The sequence below is a fragment of the Aricia agestis genome, chromosome 17 (assembly GCF_905147365.1).
Source record: "Aricia agestis chromosome 17, ilAriAges1.1, whole genome shotgun sequence".
Classification (NCBI taxonomy): domain Eukaryota; kingdom Metazoa; phylum Arthropoda; class Insecta; order Lepidoptera; family Lycaenidae; genus Aricia; species Aricia agestis.
In genome coordinates, this window is record NC_056422.1 from 7,268,976 (window position 1) to 7,291,954 (window position 22,979).

The 22,979-nt window shown below is 36.1% G+C and overlaps 1 protein-coding gene across 1 annotated transcript; it reads left to right on the forward strand.

The window, feature by feature from the left end:
• The first annotated feature begins 29 nt into the window (after positions 1-29).
• Positions 30-21,714, forward strand: LOC121735392 (EF-hand domain-containing protein D2 homolog). Its single transcript, XM_042126214.1, has 3 exons — positions 30-315; positions 18,766-18,930; positions 20,553-21,714. The coding sequence occupies exons 1-3, from the start codon at positions 146-148 to the stop codon at positions 20,803-20,805; spliced, it is 588 nt and encodes a 195-aa protein (XP_041982148.1). The 5' UTR covers positions 30-145; the 3' UTR covers positions 20,806-21,714.
• The last annotated feature ends 1,265 nt before the right edge of the window (positions 21,715-22,979 follow it).

Below are 22,979 nucleotides of genomic sequence, written 5' to 3' on the forward strand. Positions count from 1 at the left end.
CGGCGCCGAGAGCGGGAGTGCGTCGCACTGAGTGCTCAGTCTCGCCGTGGTCTCGCGGAGGTCGGAGTCAAAGTCGGAGTGACAATCGCGTGAATCGCATCTCGTTTTACCGCATTTTTTCGTTTTTTTTTTTCGCGCGTTCGCAATGGCAGCGACCGAGGAGCTCAGCGGAATCCTCATGAGGAGGCAGGAAATTAACGATAAGCTGGAAGAGGGTGCCGAGATCAAGCCGAAATACAAATTCGTGAACGTCTACACCGAGTTCCACGAGTTTTCAAGAAAGGAAATAAAACAATACGAGTTGACCTTCAATAAGTGAGTATTTTGCTTTTCATATTTTTTTTATTAGACGTGTGACCAAAATTTTGTCTGAAATTCGTCGTATCTTACGTAGTTTATATCCTCTTTGGTCATATTATAATATTGTGTAGGTTTCGATATTTTATTCTATTTTGTAGAATTCACATAATTATCTACCTTCATGTATCGATGTAAATTCTATTCCTTCATGTAAATCGTATAAGAACAGGGTTTGTTTTATTTTTTTAAATTCTTGTTTAAGATTCATCGACATGTCCTTTATTAAAAGACGTTTGTGTACACATTACACAACATAATATATTATTTTTATAAATACATCAGTACATCTCATACATCTTGTGGGAATCTTTATTCAAGTGTCGGCATTTCACAAACTTTATGTCCATCTACCCAACTGAGCTCTGCTATAATTCTTATTATCAATTTGATATCTATCTATCATTTTTTTACTTAGTATGTTATAAGTTTTAACAGCTAACCGATATGAGCTATCTAATCATTTAATTAATACCCAGGTCATAATAATATATATCGATGAATTAAATGTAGGTAGAACATAATAAATTGAAATACAAATCGATCGCCATTATTACCATTTAAGATAAATAAAAACAATAACAGGTACATAATATCGATATTAATAATATTTAAAAGTACTTAATTAATTCCTTATTAAAGAAATTAAGTATTAGTTTACGTTTTCATAAAACACTTTCATTCGTTCTTAACTTACATCAGAATCATTAATAAACACTTTTGATGGTAATCATTCATATTCTTTTTTTAATTTGATTCTTTATTCATACCGCTTTGCTGTAGAAAACTAGAAATATTAAATTTTATTGAAACTTTAAATAAATCTATACTAATATTATAAAGCGGAAGAGTTTGTTTGTTTGTTTCCACGCGCTAATCTCAGGAACTACTGGTCCGATTTGGAAAATTCTTACAGTGTTAGATAGCCCATTTATCGAGGAAGGCTAAAGGCTATATTTTATCACGCTAAGACTTATAGGAGCGAAGAAATAGAGGAAAATGTAGAAAAAAACGGGAGGAAATTATTTGAAGGGGCTTATTTGAACGCGCTAATTTTAGGAACTACTGGTCCGATTTGAAAATTTCTTTCAGTGCAGTGTTATATTAGCCCATTAATTATCGAGGAAGGCTACAGGCGATATTTTATACGCTAACTACCGCACTCAGTGGAACATTAATTACTTAAATTTAATTAATTCCAAATTTTGACATAAGCCCCGTACATTATCTGTCAAACTCTTCATTAAATTGAAGGTTAATCTTAATTAAATGTCTGTTGAGTACGGCGGTTAGACTAATAGGAGCGAAGAAATACAGGAAAATGTGGGAAAACGGGGGAAATTATTTGAAAGGGCTTATCTCACGAACTACTGGAGCAATTTTTCTGTTATTTGGTACAGATAAGAAGTAGACCACGTGAAGGATCATAGGCTTTTTGTGGACTACTATATATTTGTCTGTGAAATATCTAATTTACGCGGGCGAAGCCGCGCGGAACGTCTAGTTCTTCATAATTTTATGACTGCATGAAGGGTCCCATTTACCCCTTGAGCTTTTATGGAAATATTTTTCAACATCATAATAATATTATTATTTATTATGTTGCAATGTAGTATGTATGTATTCATTTTATGCAAACAGGTATCTATCTATTTCTCAGGGGTTGAAATTTTCAACCCCTTTTGAATATCGACCTATTCGTTACAACAACAATTTAACAACTTTGCCAAATGTTGTTGCTAATTTAACCGTTAATAATAATTAATTATTATAACTTAGTTTACGCACGACAATTTCAAATAAATATTAAAAGTCCAACAAGTTAGGTGGTGACTGGTGCCTAGTTTTCTATACACTTAGCTTACATTCTAGTAAGACCTGCGTTTAAGTTGACATTAATTTAAATGGTAATTGCCCAGTTATTGATTTTATTAAAGATTTTTATGAGTCATTTACTACATAATATTATGTGCATGACTCAAAGTTCCTAACTTCCTTATTTGTCAGGTTTCGAGTAAAAATATTTGTGTCACACCGAACAAACTCGATACTACGAGTATGACCATCTGTTTCCCGTTTATTCACATATTACTGCTAATTTAAGGATTCCTTAACTTTAAGAAGTGCTTGAAAATCCATCATTAATAATTGTATTTTATCGCTATATCTAATCGGAGGCCGACCAGGCCGCGGACACTTTTTGAGTAGTACTTCTGTCATATTATCTGTGTGTTGGACAGTTCGGCCTGCAATCAGTCCAACCTGATTTGACCTCCCCGTATACGAGGGCTTTTATGGGGTAAATAAATACGCGGGGTGTCCATGGCGTGATGGACCACAATTAATTAAAATTCATAATATTATTTCAATTATCCTTGGTGCGAAAAATCTAAATAATAAAATAACAAAAAAAGGATATGGACGAACAGTCCATACACGGCCACAATTTTATAATAAAAAAAAAAAAAAAATACGCGGTATTCTTTCTAAACATACAGCACCATAATATGATGAAATTACTTAACAAATACTTCGATAACACATCCCTGATCCCAGTGAAAGTATTAGCAAATTAAATAATTAAAATCATAATGGATCTTATAAGTGATCTGACACCGTGGGAGTCGCGACAATGGGCGAGGTTTTACTTCACTTTCATAACGTACTATATGACGCTAATTTCACTTTGTTAGTGTCGATATTGATCATGCATTGTAGACTCGTCCTCTAGTTAGGTTTTAACGTAAGTTATAACTTATAATACCTACAGCTCTTATGGTTAAAAAACCCTGGATTAGATCACTATCTAATCCAGCGTTTTTTTTGCAAAATTGTATTCCAGTGCCCTTTTACATTAAATTCCAATAGTAATCCAGCGTATAATTAGTTCACTGGATTCGAATAATGTAAACCGGCATTTATCATATCGTATTCGGTCAAGAATTGCAAAAGGACGAGTAAAATGGCAAAGGGTCTCCATAACTATAACAGAAGTCACGTCAGGGGGTCACGACCTACAGCTTGAAAAACACTGACCTAGAACCTTCTTCGTTGTAGGAACTTGGAAGTCTTTTAAACACTCAAACTGCATTAAGATTTTTAACTAAAAATGTAGGAAGCAGACAAGAATCTTAGACAAACATTAAGTGGTTTGTTTAAAAAATGCTTTATGTGTCGGATGTTGACCCTAAAACAGATAAGAAAAGATTAGCGTGGCAACTGCGTGAAAGATTTAGCCAAGACTGTAGAAAGAATAAGGGTAACTTGTTTTGTTCTAATAGCTAACTGCAAAAAAGAAAGTCACCTATTCCAGAGGTTCACAAACTTCTTTGGTGGCAGAACCCTTAAAAGAAGTGACATTATTATGGCGGACACCTTAAAATAATGTTTTGTTTTTGAATAAATTATTGTTCCCATGATGACATTTACAAAAATTCATGATTATTCATATTGTATCGTTTACAAGGCCTTTTCGGAGCTCCATGGACCATGGAGCACACTTTGAGAATGGCTGGCCTTTACTTCGAAGAGGTACATTTTAACTGATGTTATTAAATAAGTGAAAATCGAATCGATTTATTCGATTGTTTCTATTATGTGTTATTATCGTACAAATTACTAGTTTCGGTTGTATTAAACTCATTTAAACGTAATTTCTAGAATTACAGTTAAACCAAACTACGTGTAGTAAAGTAGTAAATAGTAATTATAAGTTTAAAATAATAACAAATTACCTTGAGCATATTATGCTCCAAAATTCGTTTATCGTGCAGAAACCGTAAATTTTTTCCGGAAAAAAAGTATCTCTAAACTGATTTTGCTAAAAGATCTCCATACCTTTCAACAAAATCAGTTCAGCGGTTTGGGCGTGAAGACATAATAGGCAGACACTTTCAAATTCAAATTCAAATTGTTTATTTCAGACAGCACATAATTATAGTCCATATTAAAAATTATATAAATCCCAATAAATGCACAACATAAAATACCTGATTACAAATTACGTGCATGCATTTGTGTCCATTTCTTCATGAATGGACACTCAGTGTCCATTCGACTCGCAATGAGTTGCAGGTAACTGTTGGAGCTGCCGCGTACTCTTCTCATCAGGGATGCGGATCTTTTTCGCATTATTGCAGCAAAGCTGTCCACTCCGGCGTCCGCGAACATCCCTGACGCGCTACAGAATCGCGGCAGCCCCATCAGTGTCCGAAACCCATTATTATATTGGACCCGCAGGGCACTAAAAGCCGTTAGCGTATGTTTGACCCATAGGCTGCACGTATAGAATGCCTGACAGTAGGCGCGAAACAAAGTAACCTTCGCCTCTGACGTGCATTTAGCAAACCTACGAGCCAACATATTTGCCCTGACTGATAGTGCCCTTCGTTCCCTCGACATGTCCAGGTCATCAGCAAGCGACTCGGTGATCCAGTGGCCCAGGTACTTTACTCTCTCGACTCTTCTGAGCGGCTCGTTGTTCAGAGTCACGCTCGGCATTGAGTAACTCTTGGTTCCCGCCTTGAACACGATTATCTCGCTCTTGTCAGTATTGTACCTGAGCCCATGCGCCTCCGCATAGCGCTCGCATATTCTTAATAGACGCCTAAGGGCACTGACAGATGGGCTCAGCAGCACCATGTCATCAGCGTAACTTATGCTATTGATGCATTTACCATCAATAGAGCACCCCACCCCGGTACTGCTGAGCTCCCTGATCAAAGAATCCATGTATAGGTTGAAGAGCCGAGGAGAGGTTCGTCCACCCTGTCGAACTCCACTCTTCAACCTATACATCTCCGAGCTCGCCCCGGGCCAACGTACATAATTAGTTTGGTTGTTATACCAAAATTTAAAAATTGAGATGATCTCGGGGGGAATATTAGTTCTATTTGACATTTTTTGCCACAGCTTATCGTACTGGACCAGTTCGAAAGCTTTGGAAAGGTCTAAGAATACTTTCCAATTTATAATATTAAAGTAAAAAATATAATATTATAAGTAATGTAATCTCAAGTTTGTATTTTTTATTGTTTAACTATGACTACCTAGTCATGGCAACAGCTGGGCACCACCACATTACGTACCCTCTACGCAAATAATAACTGGTAATTCCAAGTAATTAGAACAACATAGTGAATCATAAATTCCCCCCTCAATAATTATGTATTTATTTACTTTTATAGTAGCAGATCAGTCATAGTGGCATGGCACGTAAATCGCGAATTACTCACCTTTACGTGTTTCATTCACTAATGTGACTCATATCATATTTTACTCACTTCACCTCATTTTTTATGAGTTAAACTTTGTGAATTATTGTAATATTTTGCCCCGTAGTCTTCGTCATGGAAAGTAGTCTTTGTCCCGGAATTGAGTTTGAATATATCAATAACGAGCTTTTGCCCGCGGCTTCGCTCGCGTTAAGAAGTATTATTATATACAAACTTTCATCCCCTATTTGAACCCCTTGGGGTTGGAATTTATCAAAATCCTTTCTTAGCGTATGCCTACGTTATAACATCTACCTGCATGCCAAATTTCAGCCCGATCCGTCCAGTGGTTTGGGCTGTGCGTTGATAGATCACTATGTCAATCAGTCAGTCACCTTTGAGTTTTATATATCTAGAAGATTAATTATCAATCGAAATAAATAAATAAAATAAAATGTCGTTTCCTCCAATTGATTGATTACGATGCGAAACGTTATACCGAGTTTATCAAACGGAAGAGTAGCAGGAAGCGACATAATATCAATATACTTACCACCAAATCTCTGACTCATTCACACAACATATTGTAGAGCACATTGCGAGTTGCGACAATTTCCAATACCACAATTCAGTACCTATACTAAGACTGGGTTGCACCAACTAACTTTAACTTTAACTGTAAATTTAACTTTATTTTTAACTTTAACTTCAATGCAAAATGTCAAATCTTTGGTTAAAGTTAAAAATGGACGCCATCAAGACGCCATATTTAACCATAACCATAGAGCTCGACAAGGTTTTAAATGCATGTGGCGAAAAAAGGAACTAACGCTGTCATCATACAAAAACCGCCATTTTTGACAGTTCTCCTTTACCAGCAGCGCCCCCGCCCACGCACATTTATAACCTTGTTGGATCAGCTGTCATCTGTCAATTTCTCCGGGCAAAGTTAAAGATAAAGTTAAAGTTTAATTTACCTTAACTATAACCATAAATTTAACTTTACCCACGCCTCTGGTGCAACCCAGTCTTAGTTTGCTAATCCCTAAATATAGGTAAATGTTAAGAGGAAAGACACCAATTTTCCTTAAAGTTAGACAACGTAATTAGCACAGCTTATAGTTCCACATCGCTTAATTGCTTGTTTAATAGTAGACTAGCAAAAATATTTCTGGTCGCTTATATCATCGTGTCTTTACATCGGGCTATGATGGATAGGCTTGAAGAGGTAACGGAAAGACAGACACGCTATTATAATATTAGTATGGATATGCCCCCTTTACACGTATTCGCCAATCGCCTTATTTGTCAATCATGGGTCAAGTTAATGTTTATCATATCAAACAATGGGAAGTAACGTGTAACATTCAAAGTGAAAAATTGCAGCAGGATGGTTAGAGGGGAACACTGAACAGCAAGCTAACTACATAATAAACATAACGGCCACGTTGTAAATTGTCACCTTGGACGACATGAACAGTGAACACATAATATTATGATATGAAGCTATAAGTAGTTCAAAGTTCAAATCACAGGACGAGCTACAAAATTTCTGATTTATGTAAGAAACTATTAGAATAGCGTTGATCAAAGAAAATTTGTTTATCGTCCTGCACGATAAACGAATTTTCTTTGATCAACGCTACATTTTTCCGGGATAAAAAGTATCCTATGTCCTTTCCCGGGACCCAAAGTTTCTATGCATCATCATCCTTGAAGGATAAGATCGCCATCCAAGTCAATTTTAAACCAACAAGAGTGTGACAACAATACGAGTATAATATGAACTGAGATTTTTACCTCGACATGCATAGATTGTAGATTTCACATTCAGTTTCTAGAACGTACATTGCTTTGTACATTTACTCTCAACTTCTAGGTCTTTGTACCTTGACACAAAATATTAAACGACCTTTATTATCAACGACAACTTGTCTGCGTTTGGGCAGAAATACGATTTTCTTTCGGGATTTAAGAGGATACACCAAGGGCTAGAGATGTGAAAAACACTTGTATTTGTAAAATCTATTGCTGTCTCCCTAGCCTCAAGCCTCAAGCAAATCGCGATAGAGACAACTGCAGCAAAGAACAGAAAATGAACGATTCGTTGTCCCCTGATTTCTTCTCAAAAACTTAACCGATTTAATTACTTTTTTCATTAAAAATTAAAGCAAGGGTAGCCAAATATGTTTTCTGAATGTTTGAACACAGCGGAAAAACTGGCCATTTTTTTGGATTTTTGAACGTTAATATCTTTTTTAATAATTAAACTATGAAAAGAAAGAAAACATAGGGACATGCTAATAGTGGCCACAGATATTCAGGAAAAAATTATAACTCTACCGGGCACCGGCATTATCCAGGAAGGAAACAGGGGACAATGTTTGTATAGAAAAACGGCCGTAGTGTCTCCTCCCCCAAACATCAAGTTGCTAAGAAAATATCTTGCTATTTGCTAATTACTTTGACATTGGTGTCGACTCTACAATAATAAAGAATATTGAGTCATCGGTCGCGACTCGCGATATTGTAAAATAAAGTCGCACGTACTTTGATAATATTATCATATGAACGGTTTTTATATCAATAAACTTGTTTATAATATTCTGAATCACTAGCCATTTCGATTAATCGTATTTCCACTTAAGAAACAAGTCATAAGTCGTACCAAACGTGACAGTACGAGGATCAATTTCAAAATTATTACGGTTCCTTCTTATTAAATACTACGGAATCTAAAGCGTAACATAAGGAAAGAGAATTAAAAAGGAGGGCGCCACAATTATGGGGAGGTCGTTACTAGCACATCGTATCCAGCATTGTAGCACTTTAAGACCTAGGTAATAGGTAATATGTCTCAAAGTGCTACAAATAATATGAATTATACATGCGGGAACAGCTTAGGTACGGGTTTCATACAAAAATGTCCCTTCTTTTTTGCGTGACGCAACGGAATGTGAAGACATGGATGATGGAAGGCTCTAGATGGCTCTAGACTCTAGAGTCTAGACTCTAGGCATTTGTCAGCCATTGAAAAGAAACTACAATCGATACTAAAACCATTAAAACCTGCGAAGCAAGGCGTTTCTCCTTGGAATTCCTATTGTGAAGTTGCCGTTGGTAATATTTAGTGTCCGACCGAAGCTTCGGCTTCGGCTTCAGCGGCCGAAGCCTTCGGCCAAAAAAACCACCTTCGGCGAAACCTTCGGCTTCGGCCTAAAACCCGGCCGAAGCCGAAGCTTTGCCGAAGGTCCGAGCAACCGTCGAAATTGAACGAAAGACTGAGTGAGTCGTGAGAGAGCGACAGACCGGCCGTGTATGCGGAGGCCACTGGGAGTCACTGTCAAATACAATAAACAAACACTAACTTCTTAATAAATAATTTAATTTTTTATTGAGAAGTTACTGTTTGTTTATTTTATTTTTTTAGTCTAGTTTCGGTCTAGTCGAGTAAAACAAAGACTGATTGATTGGTCTAATTATTGTTATTTGTGAAATAATTAAGAAATTATTATTTTTACAATAGTACAGTCAATTAAGAAATTTAAAAAAACCCCCGCCAAACAACTTTAAAAAGTAATGAAATAATATATTTTACTGACTTTAAGTTTAAATGATTCCTAAGTGTAAAGTGATATTTTAGTCCATAATTGTTGTCACGTTGTGTCGGGGGCTGAGAGCAATTCCAAAGCTTTTATTTCGTTATAGAACTTTATTGACACAACGCATCGTTTTTAAGGTATTAGCCAAAATCTAAAAATTGAGATTTTGTCACCCTCCCTTACCTCCGGCTCACCTACTAGACGTCAGGACTTTTAGTGTTTTGTCCCTAAGCACCCTGAATAAGTTCCAGTAGAAATCGCTTAGGTTCCCGCTCACGCACTCAACGACTACAAAATATAATTAATAAATAAATCACAAAATCACAAGCTTTTATTACTATCTCTAAATCAACTTCTATATGAAACAGTCAATATAGAGGTAAACCAATATTGTCAATATTGAAGTTTTGAAATAAATTTAATATTCATTGTAGCTTATAGAAAATTTTGAACAAAATTAATTACTGAGAGTCGAGATTAAGATTATAAACCTTTGGCTTCGGCTTCGGCCGAAGGTTGTGGCGATTGCCGATTAATCGGCTTCGGCTTCGGCTTCGGCCAAAAATAGACCTTCGGTCGGACACTAGTAATATCAGAGCTTGTCCGTTGATTAGTTTGCCTATTTTTTTATAAGTAAAAGGCACATTTTTTTATAAGTAATAAGGACCCTCTTCACGTTAAGCCATGATGGATAACCATGATTGCCGCCTTGATTGCTGCTATTATTGTGTAACCTGTCTCCAGTGCGCACTATCGGAATCATAGGCACTAAAATACTGATATTCGAGATTGGTAAATAGTGACTACGTAACTTATACATAATATAATATATTTGTAGTTAATCAGGGTAAGTTTGGACACAGGGTAAGTCCGAATAATTCAAGTTTACGCAAAATTAAACTACACTTACGGTACGGTACTACAGTTCGCGGTTGCAGTGCGGTATGGGCTATGGCGTATATTATGCTCGTAACGCCAGGCAAAACACTAACTAATTTATTGATAAGTTGATTTTTCCGGACTTAGGTACCCTGTGTCCGAACTTCGAACTTACCCTGATTACCCTTATATGCCCCTTTACAGGGAAATCGCTTATATAAATAATAATGTGTCCATCATGTTGACACGTGGGAAGGACGTTTTATCTTGTGACTTGTATACGTACGTGGCATGAAACTTCTTGTACCAATGATTGAAATTCATACGCGGTATAATGTTGTAACGCCTTCGCGAACCATGGCGAATCATTTGCAAAATTGCATGTATCAAGTATCAACTAAGTGGGTTACATTTGAATATTACACATTTTAAGATTTATAAATTCACGTTTGATATACTTAACAGAATTATATCTTAATATATAACAGAATTATATAGTTCAGGGGTTTTCTAAACTTTTTAGATGATGAAACACCTAATATTATGGACTTAGCTTTTATTTATAGAACACCAACTGGCATGCAATCTTTCTCCTGTTACTACTAATAATTATTTACTACTAACTACATTTTATATTTCAATTTAGATGACGCCCGCGTTCTATCGGACTATGTTCTTCCCCGGAATTCAAAGCAATACCAAATTTCAGCAAAATCAGTTCAGCGGTTAGGGTGTTAAGAGGTATTAACAGACAAACATACAAACTTTCGCATTCATAATAATATTAGTATTTACAGATAATAATCATTGTTTACTTACTGAAAAGATTTTTTTGGCAAATGCCGATGATTTTTTCACGGAAACTCATTTCTGTGAATCTCAGTTTGGAAATCTCTATCTGGCTTATAATTACATAATTTAACCTGTCAATAGTTTAAAAACCCCGCATTGCGACTGTTCGTCCCAAAACAGTTCGCTCCCGCAGCGCTCTACAAATATCACGCTAGCTTTTCATAAAAGTATTTATGGATTAAGGTGTGGTAAAATCAATTAAAGCTGATATTTTAGGCAAAAGATCAACTTATAGTAATACACATAAAGGCGTAAAAAATAATTGTGCTCAAAAAAAGACAAGACAACCCTGGAAAACTTATACTGAGTCCAAAGCTGGCCACGAAATTGCTAAATTTTGACATTCAATTTAAAGTTTTATGGCTTTGTGAACTCAAGTATGGTGTACCGTTATAGTCAGCGGGTTCGGGGCAGCGCCAACAGCCTCCTGAGGACAGTAGCGGAGAGACTGGATGTGGACAGTGCTATGATGCAGCACTGGACTCGCGTCCACCTAGTTAAAGACACTAATATCACGTATAATAGTTATATTATACGTGATATTGTGCTGTCCCATAATATATAATTATTTGTAATGTTGTATTCTTAATAACATAGTATTTAAGTAAAATGTTCACTAACACTATATGGTCACAGACCGAAATAAAAACGTTTTATTTTATTTTATTTATAGTCGAACTCATAATTGGAGCAAAGCCAGGATATGAATATCCTAAACATCGCCTGAATAACAAAACCAACTTATTATACCAGCCACGCGCGAAACCAAATTGATTCTTGCATTGAGGTCGGACGAACTAGGTTACAATAAAATATGACCTAAAATCGCCCGGCCTATTTGCACTAATTAATGTTTTGTTACTCCGAAAAAAAAAGAACAGTACGAAAAGAATTCCATGAGAACAATATTTTTGTGTGAAGAAAGGCCTCAGGTCCCAGCTCTTTATGTAGGGTGAAGAGAAGTCCACACCTGTGGTGATTTTCTGTTCTTTTAATAGAACTTTTGTCGTGTTGTCTCTATCGCGCTCTGCGGTGGGAGACTTGAGATTGGTGAGACAGCAATACATTTTCAAATACCTACCTATTTTCAATTTCTCTCGCCCTCGGTGTATCCTCTTAAGGTCGGCACCTTAAGAGGATATTGGCAGCGAGCGGCAAAAAGCAACCGCAGACGACGTGTCGCAGAGACACTACTGGTTTAGTATGTATTTCTATGCAATACGTCCTTCGCAGCTAGCGACACGAAGTTAGCTTCACTTCATAGAAATACATAGAAAACAGTAGTGTCGCGACGACACGTCTGCTGCTTCATGTAGCCGGCTTCCAACTTGTACCAATTATACGATTGGTAGCCATGATGGCAAAGCGAAAAGCTAGTAGGAATTTGAGAGACCATGACCACCACCACCATTGATCAGAATGCAAGAGTGAAGCCGATGAGTTGATTATGTAGTGGAGCGGTATTGACTTTACATAATTACTATTGGCTACATAGAAACATAAAATAATTATTTTTCAAACAATTACGCAATAGTAGTGACATAATGTTTAGTACCATTAACCATACATATTACAATATGGAGTAGGATTGGAAAGTTACTTAAAATGCTGAAAACAAGTTGGCGATTTTATAAAAGTACCTTTCCTTAGATTCTCGAACAGGTTTGTGTTATAAGAATGTACTTCCTTATTAAAACTATCAAAATAAGGAAAGAAAGTGATATAACTTTCATTACTGGGTATATGTAGGTATGTAGAAATAAGGCAAAGAATTCTATTTGAAATAAGATACTATTAAAAGTAATGTACTAGTAATATTTATTTCAAATTTTAATTTCGATCACGGCTTCCCATAGGCAAAACCTTTGCCTATGGGAAGATTTTGAATGCAAGGACTTTAGAAAGAAGCCACGGCCGTATATGCAGCTCTGAAAGACGAAAAATTTTCACTTTTGTATGGACAAGGGCCCGAGCGTCACGAGTTTCCCCATACAAAAGTGAAAATTTTTGGTCCTTCAGCGCTGTTACTTTCACAGTGAACTCTACAAGGAACACGTACACACCCTAAAGTATTATCACTTATTTCTGTTACACCCTGTAGAAATCCGACGTGATAACGCTTATGTTATGCTTCGCCAAGTGAGGTAACCGGAAGTCTAATGGGGTTCCGAGACGAACAGGCAGCTTGGCGCCAAGCACGTAGACTTCAAGCAAAAAATCACATCAAGCGCGGAGAAAGAGCATATACATGGGCGTACCGAGGGGGGAGAAAGAGCATATACATGGGCGTACCGAGGGGGGGGGGGCAGGGGGGGGCATTTTTTGCCATTTGTTTGCAATACAATATTTTTAAAACTAAAAAATATTAATTTATTATTCTTTAAACACCTAGCTTATAAAAATCTGATTTGCTCCCCCCCCCTCTGGCCCAGAACCTGGGTACGCCCATGAGCATATATGTATAAACGCTTGACTCAAGCATGAAGCTAACATTGTAAACGGCCAATATACTTGAAGCAAGCAAAACGTACTTGCCACCAAGCTGCTTGTTCGTCTCGGAACCCCATAAAAGGGGGAAACATTTTAAGGGCAGCAAAACGAAATGAAACTCACAGTACTGCAGTTTATAAGTTGTGCTGTACTTCTTTGGTGTTGCCAGTGGCCATGGCTATAGTAGTACATATAGAAATAGACCATTAAAGGTGTTCCGTCTGCCCGTTTCCCGGTACAATACAATAATAATTGAATACCTAGCCTGTCTTTTAATACAATTCTGAAACTGCAACACAGTGTCTAATTAGTATTTACTGACAATGATAACAACTAACAAATAACAATAGCAAGGCCTTAAAACAAAAAAACTACGCTTTCGTGCATTTGTAAACCAAATACCTTTAGCTAGAATTCCTTAGCTTGCGTAACTATGGCGAAATTAGGATTGCAATCCGGATACTTCGAAATCCGGATAATCCGGATTTTTTGGGTCCTTGAAAAATCCGGATTTTTAAATTTCAAAATCTGGATTTTCGGTTTTTTCAAATAGTAGTTAAAATTATGAAATAGAAGCTTTTACTTTATATAAAATTAATTTAAATGTATCGTGTAATATCTGACATACAAATTCACATTTGTTTAAAGGCGCTATCACAACTCAGCGTTGTCTACACGTACCAAAGTCGGAATTTCGTATGTCTAATATTCCATTGTGTAGTTATTTGGTGGTTGTAATTACATTTCTTTACATTTTTCATTTTATTTAAAAGAAATAAGGACATATAAATTATCATTGTTTACGTAACCAATGCTGATTTGTGATTATGTCAAATTAAATAAAGGAATATAGTAAGTTTATAATAAAACGAAATTTGATTTAAAGTTTAAATTATTATTTTAAGTCACTATTCTGTGCAATAGCCTATATATAAATATACTATCCAATTGCTGGGCAAAGGCACCGCCCGAATCTTTCACTTATCTTGCTCCAGCGTCACCGTTAACCAGCCCAGCTGATATGCCTCCAGTTGGCAGTTTTTAAAGTCTTCGCAATCCTTGGTTCCTCATTGGTAAATGGTTACGCAACCGCTGACGAGTTGGCTAGTAAGGAAAAAATAGAATCCTTGCCTGGAACTGGACAATGTAAAACTTAACAAGCACCTATACAGGATAGGTGTTAATAGCATTACGATCTGCAGATTCTGTGACACACCTATTCAGCTTCTACTTGCCTCAACTCCTCTACTACAGAGCAAAAACTCTCCTAATTTACTAAAGAGGAAAATTGTGGCGCCAATCCCAATCACATCGTTAAATTGATGAGCAGCACTGGGTTGGGGACGGTACTCTAATATGAAGGAGTCACAATTAGATCCTCAAGGATCGTCGTAACATCAGGATTACAGTGATCTGCCTTCGGAGGAAAAAAAAACACCTCCAGAGCATAGCGCTATCTTTAGATATCCACTCAGTCGATATCCAGCCTAGTTTTATGTAGACAACGTGACCAGCCCAATGCCACTTTAGCCTGGCCGTCTTGATTCCTACGTCTCTGATTCTAGTTTAGGAGCACATTAAGTTTTTTTTGTTTTGTTGAGACTTGAGCTCTATTGCTCTTTGGCAGACCCCGAGTTGGAAGTTTTGTAAATCGTAAATCGGCCAATGATAGAGTTTGCGCATTGTTGGTTATGACGAGTGAAATACACATATCAATTATCAACAAGTCAGGGCGATTGGTAAGTCACCATTCTTCATGGACCAGTTTTTCTGCTTATATAGGTCTAACTATAGGTATGCCAGGATCTGATGGCAAAGGGCATTGGGTAACTTTGTATGGACCTGTGGCGTCATTTTTTTCTCCAGCGGCCAGGGATAAAACCATTACTATTTTGTAGCGCTACATTAGAGAAACATATATTAGTAATAAAAATTATTCTAAGTAATATCGGAGGTAAGCTACGATTTAGTATATTTATTTTTGCACTTTATGGAGTTATCCTTAACAAACAGGTGTTGAAAGGGTATATTAATATGTTGGAAATATATTTCTCACTAACTATTGCCCACGACTTCGTCCGCGTCAAATATGAATAATTTTTCATACATATTTTCACATTGGGTTTAACTCTTGTCCGACTAAAATATAGCCAGAATTGAGACTTATTTCTCATGTCTTTCATTAGACAGTGGTTTTCAAAGGGCCGGATGCAATATTAGGCAATTGTAATTTTTGTTCTTGTGTATTAATGTGTTGTGGGTAAAATGACTCTAGGGTGTTGTTCCCATAATATAATGTCGATTATTTCCACTATTTAGCGAATTTTGGCCATTGTTTGGTAGTATAATATAATATATTCTATGCCATAGTGCACTATAAGTCATACCTGCCGAAAGGTGGCGTCTTATTAATTTTAATTAATAAAAATTAAAACGTATTTAATTAAGTTGGTAATATAAGTACCAGATACTGTTTCTCTTCCTTTTTACACCCATGCAAAAATCGCTAACTTATGAAAAATGATAATTTTTAAGACGTTTTATTTTGCACTTTTAAAATGAATGTTAAGTAAAGAAATAATAAGAAAATTACTCACATTTAAAGCTGCTTATCAAAAATATTCTAAAAATTACAAAAAATCCGGATTATCCGGATAATCCGGATTTGAGGATGAAAAAAACCGAAAATTCGGATTTTTTTCAAAATCCGTTTTTTGCAATCCCTAGGCGAAATATATGAAAATAATTTAGGAAAGTATGTTTTTACTGTGTCATAAAGTATCATCATCTCTACTGCAAAAAAGGAAGACACCTAGGATGGTAACTACACTAAGTTCTACTGAAAAATTTGTACCAAATCTTATATACCGTATAACGCCTCCGTGGTCTAGTGGTATAGAGCGCGGCTCTTGACTCGGAGGTCGTGGGTTCGATTCCCGCGTTGGAAACAATAATCATGTTATTTTCAAGTTTGGTTAGGACAATAATACAGGCTGATCACCTGATTGTCTGACAAGTAAGATGATCCATGCGTCGTATGGGCATGTAAAAAGTCGGTCCTGCGCCTGATCTCTCGCCAGTCGCGCGGTCGTCCGTCCCACTGGGTTATGAGCACGGAGATTACCTCCGTGGTTATGAGAGTAAAGGAATAGAGAGTGCTCTTGTGTACTGCGCACACACTTGAGCACTATAAAATTACTCCTGCGTAGCTGGCCTGGTTTCAATGAAACCAGCCACCGTCACCGAAACCGGTGTGGGGGAGCTATTACTATTACCGTATATAAAATTCTCGTGTCACAATTTTAGGCCGCGTACTCCTCCAAAACGGCTTTACTGATTTTAACAAAAAACAGGTCTGAGAATCAGTAGCCGATTCTCACTTTACTTTTTAGGGTTCCGTAGCCAAATGCCAACGGAACGGAACGGAACCCTTATAAAGTCGTCATAGTTTGTCTGTCTGTCTGTCCGTCCGTATGTCACAGCCACTTTTCTCCGAAACTATAAGAGCTATATTACTGAAACCTCAATATGATTTTTCAAAACCTATCCATAGATACCCCACACGCATAGCTTAGATGAAAAAAATTTTTTTGATTCAGTTATGGGGGATAATTTTTTTAATAATTTTTCCATTTTTGTAAGTTTCAATAGAATAGCTCTTATAGTTTCGAAGAAAAGTGGCTGTGACATACGGACGGACAGACAGACAGACAGACATGACGAATCTATAAGGGTTCCGTTTTTTGCCATTTGGCTACGGTACCCTAAAAAGTATAAGTAGATGATTTGATGTAAATAACAATCTTCATAAACCAACAGAAACTAAATCATGAATAACATTAACTTAAATATACCTTATCTAAAATATACCTAATTATTCCATTAATATTCAAAATATTTAAATCAGTTATAATTATACCTAAATGTACTTAACCATAAACAATTTGTAAATTTTACCTTCTATAATAAATAAGTTATTTTATTATATGGAAAGCTAATTGTATCCGATCACAACAAATTATTCGAATCACAATTCACACTAGTCAACTGCTGCGTATCATTTAAGTCAGGGGTTCCCAAACTGTGCGCCGCGGCGCAGTGAAAAGGCGAGAGGGGCGCCGTGGCCCGTGAGTCATTCACCATCATTATCCGAAACCACAAATATTATAAAATTAAATTACAATATTAATTATGTCAATCAGGTAGATGATTAAATATTTGTTTATTACTTACTATTTACCTAATTAACCAAACTATAATCATTAAATGTATTTATTTGTGTATCTTTTTCTAATAGCTAGGTAGAGCGCGTCGTGATAAAATATTTTACGTGTAAGTTGTAACTGCACCGCAGGCTAAAAAAGGTTGGGAACCTCTGATTTAAGTCATTATCACCTCATTAAATCATTTAAACACAGAACACATTAATTATACGGCAAATTATTGTAACTTTTACAAGAGTGGTAGGTTCATTATTATTCGGCGTATGTTATCATACTTTCTATAACATTTATTATTTATTGTCTTGCACAACTGTCCTATTAGCTACTGCCTTAGAAGCATTACGTATTTTAAGTGGCTAATATTATTGGTGTTGGCATTTGGTCCGTCCCATAAGATTTGTTTTGTTGTCACAAAATTCTAACAAGTTAGGTATGAGTTTAGTTCGTTCTGGAATTCGACCGTTCTGTCCTGAGGGCTGAGATCGCCGGCAACAAAGTTGCTCGGAAACTTTAAATCATTAGGGCAGTGTTTACCAAACTTGTCGGGACCACGACCCATCTACAAGAAAGTTTAAAGTTCGCGGCCCACCTCGTGTCATGAGACAAAAAAGCAGCTGTATGTTGCTGCCGCAGCATTTACCCGTTGATTCTTATCGTAGTTTACCACCATATCATCATATTCAGCCTTACTTACTTACAATTACGTTTGCGTTCGACCGAGTAAAATTACAATCTAACGAGTACGAAAATCGTCCTATAGTTTCAGGGCCCACCAAAAATATGCTCGCGACCCACACTTTGGGAAATACTGCCTTAGGGAGATCGCAGACGGCACATCTTTTGTGTGATCGAATCTGCGATCTCCCTTATGGATGTAAAGGTTCTAGATTCTAGAGGGATAAGTCCTACAGGGGGCCATGTGATTTGCAAGGCTGGCGTGGTGACAATCCGAAACAAGGGCTCCAAGTTGTGATAAAATCAGTCATGCAAGAATGTCATCCGAGCAACCTACATTATTCTGTGTGCGGCCGAAATGAAAACACTGGCATTTTGATTTTACATCCACGCCCCCAATAATTCGATTATCGAAACGCTGCTGATGATATTATGCTGTGGTCAATTAATGACGTTTATTTTTTTCCTTTCCAGGTTCGATGAAGGCCACGATGGGTTCCTGGACCTGAACGAGGTGAAGCGCATGATGGAGCGTCTGGGCGCACCGCAGACACACCTGGGGCTGAAGGCCATGATAGCTGAAGTGGACGAGGATGGTGACAACAAGATCAGCTTCAGAGAATTCCTACTTATCTATAGGTGTGTAATGTGTATACTTTCTTGTTATTTATTTGAAGCGAAAGGAATATTCTTTCTCGTACATTTTACACAATTTAATCTAAATTAAGAACCACAAGTGAGGCACCTTTAGGAGTGGATTTTGATGATTGATGATCTTGATCATATTATTATATTAATAATTATTAATAAGAATGATTTCCTTGCGAAAGGATATTATGAATGTCTTTCTCTAGCCTATTTGCTTTACTTTTTATCACGGCACGGCGTGTCACGGCAAATCTGTTTCAACCATATTTTTCGCGAACGAATTGGCAAGCATGAAGCAACCTAATAGAATTAAGTATGTAAAGAATCAAATACCATGAAATAGACAATTGAACGCTACTCGATAGAAGTGGTGTTAGATATCTGATAGGTCATGCTTCGTGAATCGTGATCTTATGACGAGAGAAGACTAGACCTATAGCGATGCTAGGCGGGGCAGATGGAATGCCAAGGATGGAACGCAAATCATTTCCCTTTCAAAAGCACTTAAGTACTATATGTTTGCCTACTGATAATAATGATCTAGGTAGCCTGATCCTGTTACTTCACGTTTATCGTGATAAGTTTAAATCCCAATTAAGTGTACGGTTTCCGTACAAAACAAGCGAATTCCGATATAACCAAGTTAACAAAATTTAATAGCAATAAATCATACATCGAAAACTTGCGTATAAAGGAATAACCTATGTAATTTAAAAGATAAACAAACTCAGTAGATAACCCATAGGTTGTTAGTTGGCCCCCGTAAACGAATATACGCAAACTGATAATGCCTTATATAAACATTAAGGAGATAATATTTTTTGCCATGTGATGTAAAATATTTATATCCGGACTCCGGAGCATAAAAACTATAGAATAATTATATTTTTACAACTTACAAGATGAGCCGTAGTTTTTTCCAATTCCAAAATCTCCATACCAAATCTCATCTTAACTGGTTCAGCCGTTTAGAGGTAACAGACAGACATACAGAAACCAATTTGCGTTGATAATATAAGTGAGGATTATGAGGTTCTTATTAACTGAGGATTATCAGTGGTAGGCACCATGTAGGACCTTCTGAAAATATTTAATTTAAACTAGCTGTAACCCGCGACTTCGTCCACGTCAAAAAAATGTGATAAGCTATTGATAACAAAGAATGAACATTATGAACATGGTATCTAATTTGGACCACAAATATCTTATGCAACAACAAATGAATTTTGAAAATCAGTCCACAAACGGCAGTGTAAAATACATAGGTAAAATATTAAAAAGCAAAACATATCCTACTCCTTTTTGGAAGTCGGTTAAAAAGTAGCCTAAGTTACTCCTTATTACATCAGCTATCTGCCAATAAAAGTCCCGTCAAAATCGGTCCAGCCATTTCGGAGATTAGCCGGAACAAACAGACAGACATACAGACAGACAAAAATTCTAAAAAATGTTTTTTTGGTGTATGTACCGTCTAAACATTAATATGCATGTGGTAAATAACTGTAATTTCAATATTACAAACAGACACTCAAATTTATTTATATGTAGGATAGATGTATAGATTCATTCAGAAATAAAACAATTTTGATGTTGACTTTATGATATTGTTACAGGAAAGCGCGCGCAGGCGAGCTAGAATCCGACTCCGGTCTAGACGCCCTGGCGCGTCTCACAGAAATCAATGTCGACCAAGTCGGAGTGAACGGGGCCAAAAACTTCTTCGAGGCCAAAATAGAGGAGCTCGCCAAGTCCAACAAATTCCACGACGAAATCATCCAAGAACAGGAGGAGAAGCGACGAGAAGCGGAAGAGAAGGCCATGAGAAGGCAAAGATTTAAGGAAAAATCCGCCATTTTTCAACAATGATACAGTTTAGGTTTATACTATTGTTCTAGTCTTAGCTGTTACCATGGCTTTAGGGAAAATGTATAGTGCCCGCGTTTGTCGCAAGTCGCTTATCGGCTGACTAATATAATTTGTAATGGTTGAATGTCTCACGAAACAACAGTAAAACCACATAATCTGTCCACTGGTGAACAGTGAACTTATTTTTATGAGATCGAGGGCGAGGCGAGGGTGAGTGCGAAGTCACAATAAAATACTATGAACATATACATAGATCGCACTTTCCCCCAAATCCTTGGTTACAGCGGAGTTTAAGCCGAAAGGCATGAAATGTGGTTGTAGAAAACGGTTGGCATCAATCTCATTAGACATTTTGTTCACTCACAAGCCAGATACACCTAGAAAGAAACGTACAAAATAGAAAATCTGGAAGAGTCTTACAGTTCTGTTAGCGTTACATTATGTCTAGATCTAGAATATTATGTATTGTCTATCTACATCTCGTGCCTATGTAAAACATGCTCAAAGGTTCTAATTTTACTTCTCTATCTATCTATATATATCTATTACTATTAAAACGGATCTCTGTATTGTATGGAACATTATGAAAACTGTTAATAAAATTAACAGCTTAAAAATTACTAAAATTTACTGTATTACCGAATGTTATCAGTTTTATACAAAATTCTTGTTTTAAATATTTAACAGTTTACAATGTTTATCGTAGTATAACAAAAATATATAATTATTACTATCACACAAAACTAGGTTTTTAAAATGCGTGTAGAAAACACGTTTAACAGATAATGGTTTATTTTTAAGTTAAGGAATATAAATTTTTATCAATGTGCCTAAAATAATTAACTAAGTATATTGTAAGTTTATCGCTATATTATTATGTTACGAAATAAATCTTTAAACTTGTGTTTTTTATAACATATTTTTATTTTAAATTCCCTTAAACACAATATTACGCGTTAAACATCGAAATAATCCTGGTGCCGCTTTTTCTTAATATTAATAGTAAATTTAAGTTATAAATAAAAAATATATACCTACCTATAATAACATTACTCTACATACTACCTAGCAGTTCGGAACAATCATAACGTCTTGGCGGGGGCACTTCCTTGCCCCCAGATTTATAGTAGAACATTCAGGCAATAGGTTTTTTGTTGTTGCTAAAAAGGAATGCTAGAGAGAGAGCCAGATGGGTCAGCATAACTAGGACCATGATGATTAATGGCATGAAAAAATATTTGCACAAAAATAAATGTGTTCTACATGATTAAAATATTTGGTAAGTACTTGTAGCTTGAGATAGATTTGTAAAATTAGCTCAGTTCATTAGTATGAATTACTCGTTAACTTTGCTTTCAGTTTGTAGTACAGTTTAACCATATTTTACCAATTAAAGAAAGCCATTTTGTCAATAGCACTGATCATTGATTGCAGACACACAAAAATGAAAAACATGTTACTAAGTAATGAAGTTTTGCAACACTGTACCAATAAATAAATAGATAATGCTTACCATTATATCAGTTTCATCCGAACATCCAAGTTGCAGTCAAAACATTTTTAATGATTTCCACATTCAACAAGCCATCTGCCTTTAATCATTATTATAGCTGATGTTACTTTTTTTAATTTTTAAAATACTCACAAGAAATTATGCTAGGTTGTGACTACTTGTATAAATAAATATCCATATTTTCTACTTTTAGGGTTTGAATTTGGACAACATTTAAAGCAAAACAGAGATGCAGGTATTAACTATGGGTGTTGATTATGAAATAAGCAGAATCAACTGACAAAACTTTATTAAAATAGGACTATATATATATATAGAGGGACTTAAGTTAAAAAGAATAAATATAGAATAGTAGTTACATCACTAGGTTATTTTAATCTCTTTCAATGGCAGGCAAGTTTTCTAAGTTAATTTTTTGAATTTTTGCCAATTTTTCTATGAGAGTTGCATTCTGAAACAAATTATATAATTGGTATTGTCTTTATAATAACGTTTTTTCAAAAATATATTATCCATACTTACTAATATTATAAAATATGCGAAAGTGTGTCGTTGTCTGTATCTGTCTGTTACATCTTCACGCTTAAACCACTGAACCGATTTTAATGGAATTTGGTATGGAGATACTTTGAGTCCTGGGAAAGGACATAATATTATGATA

Coding starts and splice junctions, on each gene's coding strand:
- LOC121735392 (XM_042126214.1), top strand. CDS start 146: ATGGCAGCGACCGAGGAGCTCAGCGGAATCCTCATGAGGAGGCAGGAA. Junction 316..18,765: donor TACGAGTTGACCTTCAATAA/GTGAGTATTTTG, acceptor TTTCCTTTCCAG/GTTCGATGAAGGCCACGATG. Junction 18,931..20,552: donor GAATTCCTACTTATCTATAG/GTGTGTAATGTG, acceptor ATATTGTTACAG/GAAAGCGCGCGCAGGCGAGC.